A 16,705-nucleotide genomic window follows, 5' to 3' on the forward strand; every position below is an offset into this window, starting at 1 on the left:
CTCTCTGTCTCTGTAATCCCTTGTGCAGGAATGACAGTAATGAATGAGGCAATGACACACACAGTGTTTCATTCACTGGTAATATTACACACAGACGGTGCGCATTGTTAGGATTTGGACGGCAGTGTGTTGTGATATTTCAATTCTATGTGTGCAGTTAAACTGAAATGACGGATTGATAGAAGCTGTGGGATTAAACAGGAGGCTCTCAGTTTCAGTATGAGGTTATTTTAATACTTTAGCCTTCATATGGACAGAGCAACAAGCCCTCTGCTGTCTGCACCTCCAACATGCTGCCTCTTTAATTCATTTCTCACTAAAACTCACTCCTGTTCTCGGATCAGCTGTTGTCGTCTGTTAGTGCCGTTTTCAGGGATTTGTTGTTCCAAGTGTAAATGTTGCTGATTGCTCCATCCCTGTTCCCAAACACAGCAGTGAAGCTTAGGAAGACTCAGAGGGGCTTGTTTTACAGAAGCACTCCCCTCCTGTGGCTGCAAATCCTCGAGCAATTGTAAGACACTTCACTTAACATGTCCTTAAAATGTCTCTTTAGGCAGTATAACAGGTTACATTACGTTCCTGTTGAGGCTTCAGAGCATTTGGTTGGAATGACCTGGCTCAAAACATGGATTGGATTGGACGTTTTTTGGTTACAGTAAATAACTTTAAAGTCCACTCATTAGAGGGAGGATTTGTGCAGGTGTTTCTCTCTTTTCATCCCTTCATTCCTCATTCCCTTCATCTGTTCTTGATTCCTCATTCCCTTCATCTGTTCTTGATTCCTCATTCCCTTATCTGTTCATCTGTTCTTGATTCCTCATTCCCTTCATCTGTTCTTGATTCCTCATTCCCTTCATCTGTTCATGATTCCTCATTCCCTTCATCTGTTCTTGATTCCTCATCCCCTTCATCTGTTCATCCCTTCATTCCTCATTCCCTTCATCTGTTCTTGATTCCTCATTCCCTTCATCTGTCCTTGATTCCTCATTCCCTTCATCCTTTCATACATTTCCTCTTTCTCTAACACAAGTGGATCACTTAATGATTGGATGATTGATTGTTCATTGCTGAGAGAAATGTGTCTTTATCATGGTAAGGTAATATATTCTAACTAAATGACTAAATCTTCATATCTCTTTTTGATTTTGCACACTACTCTGAATCTCTCCACTGTCTTCTTTTCTTCAGTGTTCATTCTGTTGAATCCCTTTGTCACCTCAGAATACCTCAGTAGTCCCACAGAGGGGAAATGGGCCTCTTCTGTATTTCTCGCCCTCTTTCTCTACAGTCATTTTCTCTGGATTTCTTTTCAAAACCGATAAAGTTGATTTTTTTTTATGACCAAATAACTTTGTTTCCATATCTCCTTATTTACATAAACGACTCTGCATCTCTCCCCTGTTCTCTTTTCTTTCTCTCCATGTTTCTTTATGTCTTTGTCTTCTCGGTTTCTCTCCCTCTTTTTCTCTGTCAATCGCTCTTACGCCAGAGAAAGACAACAATTGAGTGGATATTGCATTTCCTTTGCCGGGCTAAATAACTGTATTTAGTTCCTCTCATCTCTTCTTCAGTCTCGTCCATCTCTCTTTTGCCAGAAGTTCAGTCATTTTTTCATAGACTTCTTTACAACTGGACTAGTTTTCCAAAACCAGTGGATACTACACATATTTAGTATGACTGAATATCCTTTTCTCCATTTCTCTCCCTCTTTCTCGCAGTCCATCTCTCGCAAAAAGTACAATCATTTTTTCATAGACTTCTGTTCAGCTGCACTACTTCTTTAATCCAGTTGAGTGGATATCATGCTTACTTTGTCTGACTAAATAACTTTATTTCCTTATCTCACTTTCTCACATCTCAATGATTGAATATTGGAGATTTGACTTTTTCTTTGAATCTTGCAATATACAGTATCTTTTGACAAACTAACTCTTTCTAAAAAAAAAATCTTTACCTACACTACTCTGCATCTTTCCCCTCTCCTTTTTTTCCAATTTTTATTTTGTTTTCATTCCTCTTTACCATTTGTCCACCTCTTTCTCTCTGTCCACTTCTCTTTTGCCAGAAGTACAGTCATTTCTTCAGACTTCTATGCAACTGGATTGTTTCGAATGCAGTGGACTTCGAGTCGTGGCTGAACCTGTCTCTGCAGTCCTGCCTGGGTCTCACCATACTACTTCCCTGATGGCTCCCACAGGATTGTTGTTGACATCCTCGTGGATTCATCTTCTTATTACAGACACATGCCTTTCCAAACATTCGGTCTACCTACGCTGTAAATGTATTATCTCTTTGATTTACACACGGCATCTATTGCACGTCTGTCCGTCCTGGGAGAGGGATCCCTCCTCTGTTGCTCTCCCTGAGGTTTCTCCCATGTTCCCCTTTAAACTGTGGGTTTTCTCTGGAAGTGTTTCCTTGTACGATGTGAGGGTCTAAGGACAGAGGGTCTAAGGACAGAGGGTCTAAGGACAGAGGGTTTCGTTTTCTCATACTGATATTCTGAACAATCTGTGTTGTTGTGTTAGCTGTAAAGTGTCTCTACTGTAGGCTATTTGTATTATATGTACAGCACTTTGGCTCGACCAAAAATCGTTTATAATTAAGCAGTAGCTCACGACAGGCCGTGGTATATGCTCATTATATCACAGCTAAGGGGCGTGGTTCGGCCCGACGCGAAGCGGAGGGTCGACAACTAGTTGGTCAACTAGTTGGTCCCCCTCTAGTTGGTTTACCTGCTCTTCACGTAGCTCTGCATGTCGTAGTTTAGGTGCTTTTTTTTCTGGAGATAGGCACTGCTCAATCCACTCCTCCATACTATAGTAAGACCCCGCCGGAGGTCGAAGTTAATCTTAAATGTTTCCATTTTATGCTTTGTAAGTTTGTTTCGTAACGGAAGAAATTTAAATATATTTATAAAACTGACAAGTCAAATCAAGCAATCTGATTGGTCGATAGCGTTTTTGCGGATCTCTTTGATTACAGATTTGAAAACATCGTTGCTTGCTTTAAAAGTAGCACAATTCATTATGTTAAACATTCAAAACTATCTAGATATCCCTGCCCTAATGCCAAAGGAACTGCACACTGAATATATTTTGCCGTTTGATGTCTATGTCTGGACCACTGCGTCAAAAAGGAGGGCTTCTGCCCCGTTACTTCTCCACTGCTTTCTTGTTCCAGTATGAAAAGCAAACTGCCTGCAGTTTGCTTTTCAGCCCAACGGTATACTGTTTTTCTCAGACGCGGAGGGATACTGACTTATTGTGAAAAGTAACTTACAATTCTACCCGTGGTATACGCTCAGTATATCATGGCTAAGAACCAATCAGATTGCTTGATTTGACTTGTACGTTTTATAAATGTGCTATATACATTTGATTTGATTTGATTTGATTTGAAATGTAAAATGACTTTGACTTTATCCGACCCAACAACTTTTTCTCCATATCTCCCTTTCCTTCTGTACCTACTCTCTCTCTCTCTCTCTCTCTCTCTCTCTCTCTCTCTCTCTCTCTCTCTCTCTCTCTCTCTCTCTCTCTCTCTCTCTCTCTCTCTCCCCTTATCTCACCTCTTCTCCATTTGTCTCCCTCTCTCTCTCCCTCTATCCCTCATTCAGCAGTTGTCTATCAAGTTCTCTCTAATCCAGGATAACGTTGCTTAAAGCCTAAATACCGACTCACACCCCCCCGTAATAATACCCCGCAGACCTGCAGTTAACACATAAACACTGTATGAACAATGACTCATACACGCACCAGTCGCAACCAACATTTCCATATAAAATGTGACCTTTGGCCCAGTAATCATCGCCGGGCGTGAAAACTGATGTCTGTATTTTCTGCTTAATATGGTCAATAACTTTTATACTTATGGTCTATGTTTTTTTTGTATTTACTGGTCAAAAGGCAATAAATAACCAAGGATGTTTTCTTTATTTTGTGAACATTCAGCTGTTGTATCTTGAAGAGTCTTGAGTATTTTCAATAGCTTAATTGTCGTGTGCATTGTATATACTTTACACTGAAAGATTAACTCTTTTTATTGGATTTTGGCCAACTTTTTATATGAATATTTTAATGAAAATTCTGCTTTTTCAAGTTGAAAAGTCTTGATGTTTTTCAATTGCAATTTAAAATAAATAAATAAGTAGAAGTAGAATTTTAGTGTTTTTTAAATTTGTATTATATTTTAAAGACAATTATGCTGTTTTATTTTGAAAGTAGAATTAATAATACACTGGATTATCAAGGCAAATCTATTTGTTTGCGATGTTGTTCACGTGATTTGAAAGCAATTGATATTAAATAATAGCTGCTATGCTGCACATCTGTCCTCAGACACAGCGTCTGCCGTCCTCATTTATACCAGTGAGACCAGCACAGTCAATTTGAAGGCTTTGTCTCCATCTAATAGAGCATTGTGTTGGCCAATCGTGAGATATACAGATTCCTGGAAGATGGCTTTGTAACATGAGTAGTATCATTTGACTTTTGACCTTTTGATTGTGGATATGGAGGGTAAGATAATTGTTGTATAATCCTTCAAACAAATGTACTCCTGTGCAGTGTGATTGCATCTGATTGGTCTTCAAGTGGATCTATTATTAATCACACTGGCCTTTGTGGATTTGAATTCTCATTTATTTTAAACAGAGGATACGTAGAAGAATAAGTCATTGGAGATAGTTGTGATAAAGAATATTAATACAAACAACTTTTTAAAAACACTTTTTAACGACATTGCTTCTGCACATTGTTAATATCAATACACTACCGCATAAACCCAATACATACGAGCATGGTCACACACTCACACACCTGTCTTACCACACACACACACACACACACACACACACACACACACACACACACACACACACACACACACACACACACACACACACACACACACACACACACACACATTCCAGAGTGTCCCAGGACAATAATCTATAAACTTATTTTAGTTTAACTACAGAGACGCCGAGAGAACCATGAGCTCGTCCCCTCCATCCCCTGCAGTCACCTAGAATGACACTGCGGACACACACACACACACACACACACACACACACACACACACACACACACACACACACACACACACACACACACACACACACACACACACACACACACACACACACACACACACACACACACACACACACACACACACACACTCAAAGTGTTCATAATACACACAGCAGGTTTGTAACAGTATACCGATATTGTAGTGTTTAGATATTGCGGTATAACACGGTATGAAAGGTGACAGATATCGTACCGTGAACATTTGTTTATCTAGGATATTTTGAAAAAACGTACTAAATGTGTGTGTTTATATTATTTATACAAATATATTCATAGGACATTCATTTCAAAACCTTACATTTTTCTTGTAATACTTATATTAACAAGTTATAGAATCCAGAATCAGATATTTTTCTTACATAAAACCATGATATCCTAAATGAACTACCTGAATTTGTCCTATTTGTTGCAAATAGTAGACAGACAAACAGCAATTTCCAAATGTACAGAATAGTACATTTGGTTCTTCACAATTGGAAATGCATGAAACTACTTTAGGTTCTTCACAGCGTTAAAGTTTATTTGAAGAAGTTAATATCGCTTACATTTTGATGCGTCATAAAGAACCGTAACAAACCTACACAGATATGAAAGCAAGAATTAGCTTTACTTTGTTTTAGCTCCATATAGCCAATACAATGGATTAATGCGTTGTGACTGCTGGATGATTAATTACGGGGACATAACTTCTTAATAAGGTGATGATATGTCAGATCTGTGTGTCTGTCAGCATGTTGGGCTGTTCCTCCTAACAGCTGTCTGATATGCAGGTCAACAGAATTCCCTTCCCTTAACGCCAGAGTTCACTACCTGTGATTGTGATGCATTATTATTATTATTATAGGATGTACCACTACTCAGGAATAGGAGGCAGCAACAGAAATCATAACAAAGGCTGACAGTGAGTGACATGTGTGTAAAAAAAAAGCTTATCTAAACAGTGTGTCGATCCTGCTGATACCTTATTGGGCTGTTCTGACAAAGCACCTCTGTGTGTGTGATTTACTGAAGCTGAGAGAGCAGCTGCTGCAGCGACAGAGAATCATCTGCATTCCTCTGAGGCTCCACAGCAAAGCTCCACAATCCTACTGAAGCTCTGCGCTACACACACACATGCTCTCACACACACACACACACACACACACACACACACACACACACACACACACACACACACACACACACACACACACACACACACACACACACACACACACACACACACACACACACACAGGGTGAGCTGAGAACAAATGCCCTATTTATAGACAAAGCACATATATTTGTGATAAAATTATGTTGAACAATTTGAAGAAATGTCGTAGTATAGGATTTCAAATATGAAAAAAGTCACATTATGGTATGTCAAAAAAAATATCATGAAAAATGTCAGTGTTGTATAATGAAAAATAACGATATAGTAAGTCGAAAATATATAAAAAATAGTCACAGTAACGTCATAGTATTGTATGTGGAAGTGTGTGCTTTAAGAAGGTATATAATCACCACTGTTTGTATATTAGATGTATATGTATATTAGTGTATGCATCAAACCACACAGCAAATAAACATGTATTTTTTTCTTCATAGTAAATATTTTATTTTCTGAAGACATGTTCTTCCTTCTCCCAATCTCTGTACCCGTCTGTTCTCATTGAGAACAAAAGGCAAATGTTATTTTCCGTTAACCATCTTAACGTTTTGCTAAAAGCAGCTCACTTAAAATCCAGTGTCTGTACTGAGCTAGTTACAGTGTTAAAAACAAACATAAATATCACATTACATGTTAGACACTTTTATCCAAAGCGACTCAAGCATACTCAATACTGTGGGCAATCCCCACAGGAGCAATTTGGGGTGGGGACACAACGACATGCTGACTGCAGTGGGGTTTGAACCTGTGTCCCCCTGATCCAAACACAAACGCACAACCCACTGCACCACACGCCACTATGAAACCATAATAATGTTAATAATATATACTACTAAAAAAAACTTCCCCAGATTTACAATAAAGAACAAACGACTCACTTTAACTTTAACTCACTTCACATTCACAGAAAGATATTACTGATATGACTAAATGCTGCAGGTAGGTCTCTGATTATTTCCCTAGTGAGTTGATACCATTTACAAACATACATTATCATATTTCTTTATATTTTATAACTTCTAGTTGTCCAACCAGGAAGTCGGTGATCCTTCGATTCCCTTTCCACAATCCCACATTATGTAAATAGTCTTTAGTATTTTTATAAACCATACATTTAGGTTGATACTTCAAATGTAGGTTGGATTATTTGGGTCAATAATAGCACTCATTTTTGGCCATTATATAAAAAAATGTTGTTGTGAGTATCTGAAACTTCCAGGTTGAGCTACAGAAAAACGTATTCTCATGTCCTTTGTCTAAAAGATACGTCTATATTGTACATGCATACTGTAGGTCTGTTGTGCTTTTCGTATCTAACTGAACCAAAAGATACATCAAACTGAGAGCAGGTCTTCTATCTGTTCACGGTCCGTTGGGGACGGCAGATTCTTAAAATAAAAGCTAACAAAAAATGTGCTTTTAGTGAAACACATATCAGTTGTACAGCTACTCTCTAGTGTTCTCTTTATGATAACCACGTGCAGGACAGTCCAGCTGTTTGGCTCTCAGATATGTTGTGTTTCAGATCATCGTCTCTCTTTATGATTTGTAGATCTGGTGGTTCCCCCCCGCGGCGCTGGGAGCCAGTGCCGCGCTCCCTCCTCCCTGAACGTCAACAAATCCCATCCTCTGCCTTCTCTTCCTCTGCTCCGTCATCTGCGGGGACAGGAGACAAAGTGAGTGGGTTTGTTTTAACGTCAGTAAGAGAACACAGTGAAAAAACGTCCTTGGTTTGCAAACAGAACTGTTAAAGCTGCCGTACGAAGCTTTATGAAACAGTCAGTCAGAGGATTATACAATAACATGGTCTGTGGTGGATTTGTATGTACTGTGAGACGCAATCAAAAAGTATTTTGATGTTTACTTAAAATTGTAATAGCATAGTATGTCATTAAATATCATAATATTAAATAAAAAGGCATGGTTTAGTCTTCAAATGTTCAATATACACATTCCTATGTACAGCTTGTCATATAAATATAATAAATGTTTAGTAGAGTATTACATTAAAAAAGCTTGATATAAAATGTCCAAAAAAAAATATAATATTAAAAAAACGATACAGTATGAAATAAAAAATATCTTAAAGACATCATAGTATTGCATGTCGAAAAATCTTAATTAAAGTTACATTGCGATATTTGGAAAAAAAATTGTGAATAAATTCAATAGTATACATGTCCAAAATAGCTAAACTATAGTATGTGGAAGTACTTTAAAGTCAAAGTACAGTATGTCCAAGATATAATTCAATCATTCCTAGTATAATCAAAAACGTCAAATTTCATGTAAAAAACATAATAAAGTATTTTGAAAAATGTGGAAAACAGTCATTATATATTTCAAAATCATCATTAAAATTAGGATGTCTAAAAGTATGAATAAAAGTCTTAGTATAGTTGGCTCTTAAATCTCAGGCTCGTCCAAGCCATATTTAGGTGAAACATTAACGTGTGTGTGTGTGTGTGTGTGTGTGTGTGTGTGTGTGTGTGTGTGTGTGTGTGTGTGTGTGTGTGTGTGTGTGTGTGTGTGTGTGTGTGTGTGTGTGTATACCTGCTCTTTGAGCTCCATCAGCTGCTGGGTGAGGGTCAGCACCACCTTCATGGTGGAGACCAGTTTGTCCTGCAGCATCCTCATCTCGTTCTGCTCCCCGTCCCCGTCCGTCACCACCAGAGACATGGCCTGCATCCGGGGGAACCAGTCCAGGTTGTTGTTCTGGAGGGGCACATTATCATATCATCATTTAAATTATACTGTTTTTCATCAATATATTATAGGTCTCAGATATATACAGAACATGTCTCTGAAGTGTTTGGCTCCAAACACCAAACAGATCATTGCAGCATTACCCATAATCCCCTCTGTTTCAGCCCTGTTTCCAAAGTGCTGATTCTCTGTCTGTTACTTTAGATGAAAATAAGGAGCCCCTCCCCACGCCCCTCTGAGAGAGATTTGGTTACAAAGAACTCAATGGTGCTCTAGGAGGAGATTCAGGTGATAAGGGGGGGGGGGGTTACCTTGGTTGCTGATTGGCTAATGGTTACACAAGACAAAACATCGTTATGACATCATTAAGTGGCCAAAATCTGACCAGCTCATTTTCAGACAGGTTTTTATAGAAATGGATCAAAAAGAGAGAGACTCTTTGTTCCTGAAACTTTCAGAGTCTCTTTCCACAGAGGGGACACATGTTGATGTAGAAGAGACATGAAGAAGAGGGGACACATGTTGATGTAGAAGAGACATGAGGAAGAGAGGACACATGTTGATGTAGAAGAGACATGAGGAAGAGAGGACACATGTTGATGTAGAAGAGACATGAGGAAGAGGGGACACATGTTGGTGTAGAAGAGACATGAGGAAGAGGGGACACATGTTGATGTAGAAGAGACATGAAGAAGAGGGGACACATGTTGATGTAGAAGAGACATGGAGAAGAGTGGACACATGTTGATGTAGAAGAGACATGAAGAGGGGACACATGTTGATGTAGAAGAGACATGAGGAAGAGAGGACACATGTTGATGTAGAAGAGACATGAGGAAGAGAGGACACATGTTGATGTAGAAGAGACATGAGGAAGAGGGGACACATGTTGGTGTAGAAGAGACATGAGGAAGAGGGGACACATGTTGATGTAGAAGAGACATGAAGAAGAGGGGACACATGTTGATGTAGAAGAGACATGAAGAAGAGGGGACACATGTTGATGTAGAAGAGACATGAAGAAGAGGGGACACATGTTGTAAAAGACGTGAAAAAGTGGATTTGCATAATAGGTGACCTTTAAGGTTTCACATTTCAGGAGGAAGTGTAAAGGGGCAAATGTTAAGGTCGGGGGGGTTTTGAGGTCTAATGATAGGATGTTGGACCAGCTGTTTCCTTTCATGAATATATAGAGGGGGACTGTAAGCAGAACCTGTCCTCTGAGGACGAAGTAGCTCTGTTCCTGCATTTGAGATCAATTTCACTTGTATATTGACTTTCTTTATGACTTTATTAAATTTAACAAAAGACAAACTTTGTTCGTAAACCATTTATCAGTTTCTCTTCAGAATGTGAGTTCAGATGATGTCAGTGTTTATGTGTATCTCCAGTGTTTGAGATGTTTTACTTTGATCATGTGAGCCACGTAGCTCTCCGGCCCGGTGTAGTCCGTCTTGTTCTTCTCGCGCACCAGCACGATGAAGTACAGGTAGTTCCAGATGTTGTGCTCCAGTTTGATGTGCTCTTCAAACGACACCGTCTTATTGTCAAACTTATCTCTCTCCAAACCTGCAACACACACAAACTGATGGTCAAATCTCTGCATCTTCTTGATAAGAACAACAAGAATTAAGCGTTGAGCGGGTCTTCCACGCTCCGCGGGCTGTTGTCCAAAACCATTTTTCCTCCTGGTCTCTCGCGCCCCCCCTGTCATGCCTCTGCGCCCCCCCACTTTGAGAGACACTGGGCTAGAGTTAGGGCTGAACGATTAAACGATTTTAATTTTTTTACAATTTTTTTTGTTCTTCTTGTGTGTCAGTCATCCACACCAATCAGAAGTGCTGTGCTCCACATGTACCAGCCATTGTTAACCAATCAGAAGCGGCCCATGATAGAAGGTGACAGACAGATTGATCCAATCACCTGCCAAGTGTTTTTAAAGTGCCTGCCCTTTCAAAATGGCTTCCATTGGCGCTTTCCTAGATGGCTTGGTGAACCGTCTGAGTCAGGTTAGTAATGCTCCATCACATGTTTCTATCACAGGGTGAATCTGAAACTGAAGCTTGACTTTAAAGCAACCCAACGGAAGTTTCATGTAAGTTTAGTTCTTTCACTCGTAGCTCGGGCTGCGGGGGTGCTAGAGACGGGAGCACGTTGATACGACCTTCCTAGCCGGAGTTATGGCCACATTTTACAATAAACTTCCGTTGGGTCGTTTAAAAACAAATATCGCAATTCGAATCGCAATATTTGTCAGAAAAATCGCAATTAGATTTTTTCACAAAATCGTGCAGCCCTAGCTACAGTGACGTGGGTGAAGTCGCGCGGGATACCTACTGTCGTGATTTAGGCCCTTTTTCCGTGCTCGTTTTTCCCTGTTTCGTGTGGGCTTTGCGTGGTTATCGCTCGCTTCGCCACCTCTGGTCTCAGACCCTAACGTGTCACTGTGAGTTTAATGGCACCCACCGCAGATGAAGCAGGTGGTCTTCAGGATCTCCTCTTTCTTCTGCTTCTCACTCCTCAGGTCGGCGAACGTGTCGATGATCACTCCGAAGATCAAGTTGAGGACGATGATGATGACGATGAAGTAGAAGAGCAGGTCGAACACCACCCGGGCCGGAAACAACGGCTCCTACACACACACACGTTTAAAGATAAACAAAATAAACTCTATTTCAAACATTATCAGTTCAATTTAACTCCCAAATATTTCTGATCAAGAATTGTGTCGTGAGTTAAATGGATTGGTCTAAAACCCTTACAAAATGTATGAGCTCATCATAAAAGACAATTATTTTTATAAATATGTTAAAGATCAGTTATTTTCCGATTATTCGCACTACATGTAGTCTGCTGCTTCAGAAGGACACTTGTTAACATGTTTTTAAAATGCTTTATTATTCCCTGTAAACACTTCAAAATACAGATGAATGACAAAACTTTAACTTTTTTATTTCTCAATAATGAGCTACAAAATTAAGTGTGCCTTAAGTGGTCCTGTAAAGTTAATGAAGTTAAAGGTAGGGTAGGTAAGTTTGAGAAACCGGCTCGAGATCGCTAGAATTTGAAAATACACAACCGGAGAAAATGTGCCACTTCCTCACAGAGCCCCTCCTCCAACACACACGAACGCGCACATGACCAATGAGGGCACGAGATAAGTTTGTGCACAGATGGAAGGCTGACAGGCAGGTAGGCCATCCAGTTACTTTAGCCGGGCTGGCTCAGATGATTGGTCGTGCTTTTTACAGTACTACGGCTTCCACAGATGATATTTTTTTATGGATTTGTTGTCAAAGCACTTCAGATATTCATTGCTATCGGGATGTTAAGAGCATTCCATGGAATATAACAAAAAGTGTATCTCGAGCCGGTTTCTCAAACTTACCTACCCCACCTTTAAGTACTGTAGAAGCATACATTAGAAGTACTCAAAGTAGATCACTCTGTTATACTCTTAATATAATACGATGGGATGGATAAAGTAAAAATGTTTTCTTTACGTTCTTGGATGGTTTCCTGAGAACGTCTCCGACTCCTCCTCCGTTCCTCAGGCCGTGGTTCAACACGGTGACGATGCACATCAGCAGAGTGTCGCACGCCCGCTCTGAGGTTGGTGCCTCTGAACACACACAGTCACGAGATATTAGATCAGAGTCTATATCAGTAACGTACATTAACTCTGTGATATGACTGACTCTCAGACACAATCACCACATTCAAATCCCAATTAAAAAGCCACCAGTTCAAATCTGCTCTCTCTCTGTAGTGCTCCCCATTATATGTTTCATTTGTGTCCACTTGACTGTCTCCTCCATGATTTCCTGTTTGTGTTTTTACAAATTGTACGGTGTCCTTGGGTGTCATGAAAGGCGCCTACAAGTAAAATGTATTATTATTACTCTCACCTTCCTCCTCAGTGACGGTGAGAGCTTCGGTCTCCGTGGTGCAGCTGACTCCGTCTGCAGAGCACGACTTCATGAAGTCCTGAGAGGCTTCGTTCTGCTGAGGAGCTACACACACACACACACACACACACACACACACACACACACACACACACACACACACACACACACACACACACACACACACACACACACACACACACACACACACACACACACACACACACACACACACACACACACACACACACACACACACACACACACACACACTTTAAAACCAGCCGTCTTCAGTGAGCAGAGTTTCAGAGTTAACAGATAACAGTTTTTATTGTTCACTGAGAGTTTCTTAGTGTTTAATAATCTGTATTTCAGTTTTAAATCCCTACATGTCTTATAATAAAAATAGAAATGTAATATTTAAAGGTCAATTTGTGCTGTGAATTTAAGAAAGGTCCATTATCTAAATGTATGTGAAATATGTATATGTTAGTCCATCAATTAGCAGGTATTAAATGTAAAACAATGTTTTGAATACTAATCTAATGGAAGGTGAAATGAACATCTCTGCTTTGAGATTAGACGTTGCTATAGTCGATGCCGCTGTGGTTGAATAGAATAGAATCGTTTAATGTCATTATACAATGAGATAATAATAAATGCTTCTCCCTTTCAAGGGTGCCATCAAAACAAAAACAAAAACATCACAACATAAGACAACAGAATACACGCAGCATACATACTTAGGAATAAGGAATAAAGGAATAAGGAATAAAGGAATAAGGAATAAAGGAATAAGGAATAAAGTGCAGTAATTATGTCCAGGAGTATAAAAATAAAATCTGTAATGTAATAAATAATAATAATAATAATAATAGTAATGATATATATGTACAGAGTCACATTGATTCACATGACTTCCGGTGTTAAGAGCAATGATCTCTCTTGGGTCTTGGAGTCCCTTTGTTTTGGATGTGATACACCTGTAGCGCCTGCCGGAGACACTGAATCTGTGAAGATATTGAATCTGCGTCTAATAATGATGTATATTAGAAGTTACCTGCGAGGTGCAGCAGCGGGTCGACCTCCATGATGAAGTCGTCCTTCAGGCAGAGGAAGCCCACGATGGAGAAGAGGTAGACGAGGATGAGGGCGAGCAGCGCCGTCAGCAGGATGGAGCGCCCGTTACGAGTCACGCTCTTTATCACGTTGAACAGAGTCTCCTCCCGGTAGATCAGGTCAAACAGCTGCCCACGAGAAAACCGTTCAGAGAGTCTGTTTATTTAGCAGTGATTCATTATAGTGTATTCTAACTTAGATTAGTGTTCTCTAAATATACTTTTTCTATATTTAATATCATTATTTGTTTACATGCTGCTGTAACGAAACACTTTGCCAATGCTGGATCAATAGAATACCTCTAATCCATTGTTTTGACTACTTATATACTGTGGTCAATTCTAAAATACATATTCTATGAGATAATATTATATATTTTATGACTCAATGCATTGTTTGAATGTGAGCACTCCATATTATAGAAGATGTACAAACGTTTGCACACAGGTACAAATATGTTACTCTCTGTAAACAAAAATATATGACTTCACTGTTATAGAAAGTAAATAATTAACAATTAATGAATAAATTCAGATTTTTTTGGGGGTATAAGTTATTAAATGTTTTGTTTACCAGGATGCTGTAGAAGAGCTCGTGGACGAACAGCCCCAGGGTGGAGGTGAGGACGTAGGCCAGGTGGTAAATGAACTCCACGTCCATCACCATGGCTTTGTATCCCATAATAAACGTCCCGTTGTTTCCCACAAAACTCACCACAAACACCACCTTATTGATCAGCTGGAGGGGAACAGACACACAGGGCGGTTTAACAACACAATCAAGAAGATCATTAGTTATTAAAAAAAAAAAAAAAAAAAAAAAAATTCCTTAAAATCCTACGGCCCATGTTTTGGCATTTTTGAGGGGTTTAAAAATATGAATCTTGGACATTTGAATATAATTGAAAGCCTTTTTTAATTAATTAAAGATTGTAAATAATAATAAAAAAACAGGAAATGTGATGGGAGTGGGGGAGAAATAATTGACCTTTAAATAAATACACTCATATTTACTTTAACCCATTTAATTGTTTTTACTTATATCTATTAAATGCATTTGATTTGAATTAATGTTGATGTTAAATGTATTAATTAGTTATTCCAAATTCAAGGGTTGAATTCACTAAACTGATAAAAGAAGTTCAAAATGGACTCTTTGATATAATGTCTCCAGCAAAAAAACTATGAGGGACAATAACATATAATTAAAAAGAGTATGAGTTAAACACCTGAACTTTTGAAAGAACATCCGTAACATTCATCTGATGCAACTTATATGAATATCAATATTCCAATTACTTGCATACAGACTATTCTGCACTATTTCTATTATATTCTATTCTATTCTATTTACTTGCACTACCTAAAATGATCATTGTCATAACTACACTGTAGCTATGCACACATGACAATAAAAGCCTTGAATCCTTGAAGTGTCTGCCCAGGTGGATTATGGGTAATGTAGTGCTGCTCACGTTGAGAGAGCCCAGCAGTATGAGGGTGTTTCCGATGCCCACGTGGTAGATGGACCTGAGGATCAGAGCGATGGTGAGGGGCTGCAGGCCGTAACGCTGGAAGAACAAGCACAGCACGGAGAGCCCGGTGAGGATCCAGAACAGCATCAGCAGCAGGTTGTCGTCGATCGCCCCCACTGAGGGAGGAGAGGGAGGGAGGGAGGGGAGGAAGAGAGGGAGGGGGGAGAAGACGATTACTAAGAGACACCTTGCATACGAGATGTTTCAGTCATATATCTGGGATTACCGGTGTCCTTCAGAAGTGCTTTTGATGATTTACAAGGCTGTACATAACCATGCCCCAACATATTTAAATGACTGTCTCTCATGTTATCAACCAGCAAGGACACTTCGATCCTCCAATGTTCCACTTTTAGAAGTACCTAGAGTGCAAAACAAGAAAACTGGATAGGCTGCTTTCTGCTTTTATATCTCCCCAAACTGTGGATCCCATTTGATCTTAGAACGGCCACCTCAATTGGAATGTTTAAAAGTAAAAGAAAGACCAAACTTTTTTTGGTACATATTTGAAATGTAATATTTGTTATTGTCATTATTTGTATCATACTCTGTAAAGCACTTTGGGCTGCGTCAAACATGAAAGGTGCTTTATAAATAAAGTTTATTATTATTATTATTATTATATCTTAAAGGTCCCATGTCATGCTTTTCCGGTTATCACCCGTCCCCTTGTGTGTTATGAAGGTTTTTCTGCATGTAAACGGTCTGCAGAGTCACTAACCCTAAAAGTACACCTCTAACACAGGAAAGACCTGTCTATGCTGCCCCAGAACGCCTTGTTGGAGATTTCTCTTTTTCCATTGTTTACTTCCTGGTCATAGTGACACTCACTCAGCCTTATCTTTTCTCAGCCGCGGTGCTACTCGGAGCTCCGTACACACACACACTCGGAGCTCAGGCTGTGAGTGTGTGTGTGTGCTCAGGCTGAGTTACATGTTGTCTCTCTGTCTCGCAGACCCCATGCAGCAACCAGGAAATGACACCAGTAATCCAGCTCACACTGTTCGCTCCTCGAGCCTCAAAGGGCGGAGCAGCGAGCCCCTCAACGTCCCGCCAACACGGCACCCAGACCCCACGCAGCATTCTCATCTGTTTGTCATTACTAGTGTCATTTTCTGGTTGCTAACAAACGCCATTGTAACACATAATCAATGATGTTCCCCTGTAACAGTGGTGGACTCATCAGAAC

General features: G+C 39.6%; 1 protein-coding gene across 2 annotated transcripts in view; it reads right to left on the reverse strand.

Moving 5' to 3' along the window:
* The window catches only part of itpr3 (inositol 1,4,5-trisphosphate receptor, type 3), a 206,617-nt gene that overhangs the window by 29,027 nt on the left and 160,885 nt on the right, over positions 1–16,705 (reverse strand). Inside the window, exons 52-60 of one of the 2 annotated variants that reach the window (XR_013807410.1) lie at positions 15,457–15,632; positions 14,556–14,720; positions 13,924–14,110; positions 12,864–12,968; positions 12,459–12,577; positions 11,422–11,587; positions 10,364–10,524; positions 8,803–8,964; positions 6,995–7,905 (exon numbers count right to left, since the gene is read on the reverse strand). Coding sequence is in view for 1 of the 2 variants with exons in the window: in XM_079677156.1 (XP_079533282.1) it covers positions 7,789–7,905; positions 8,803–8,964; positions 10,364–10,524; positions 11,422–11,587; positions 12,459–12,577; positions 12,864–12,968; positions 13,924–14,110; positions 14,556–14,720; positions 15,457–15,632 (1,358 nt within the window). In the remaining variant the exon portion in view is untranslated. Of the gene's footprint in view, positions 1–6,601; positions 7,906–8,802; positions 8,965–10,363; positions 10,525–11,421; positions 11,588–12,458; positions 12,578–12,863; positions 12,969–13,923; positions 14,111–14,555; positions 14,721–15,456; positions 15,633–16,705 lie in introns of those variants that run through there. The other variant, XM_079677156.1, reaches the window with a different exon arrangement.

Source organism: Notothenia rossii (genome assembly GCF_949606895.1).
Source record: "Notothenia rossii genome assembly, chromosome: 4".
Classification (NCBI taxonomy): Eukaryota; Metazoa; Chordata; class Actinopteri; order Perciformes; family Nototheniidae; genus Notothenia; species Notothenia rossii.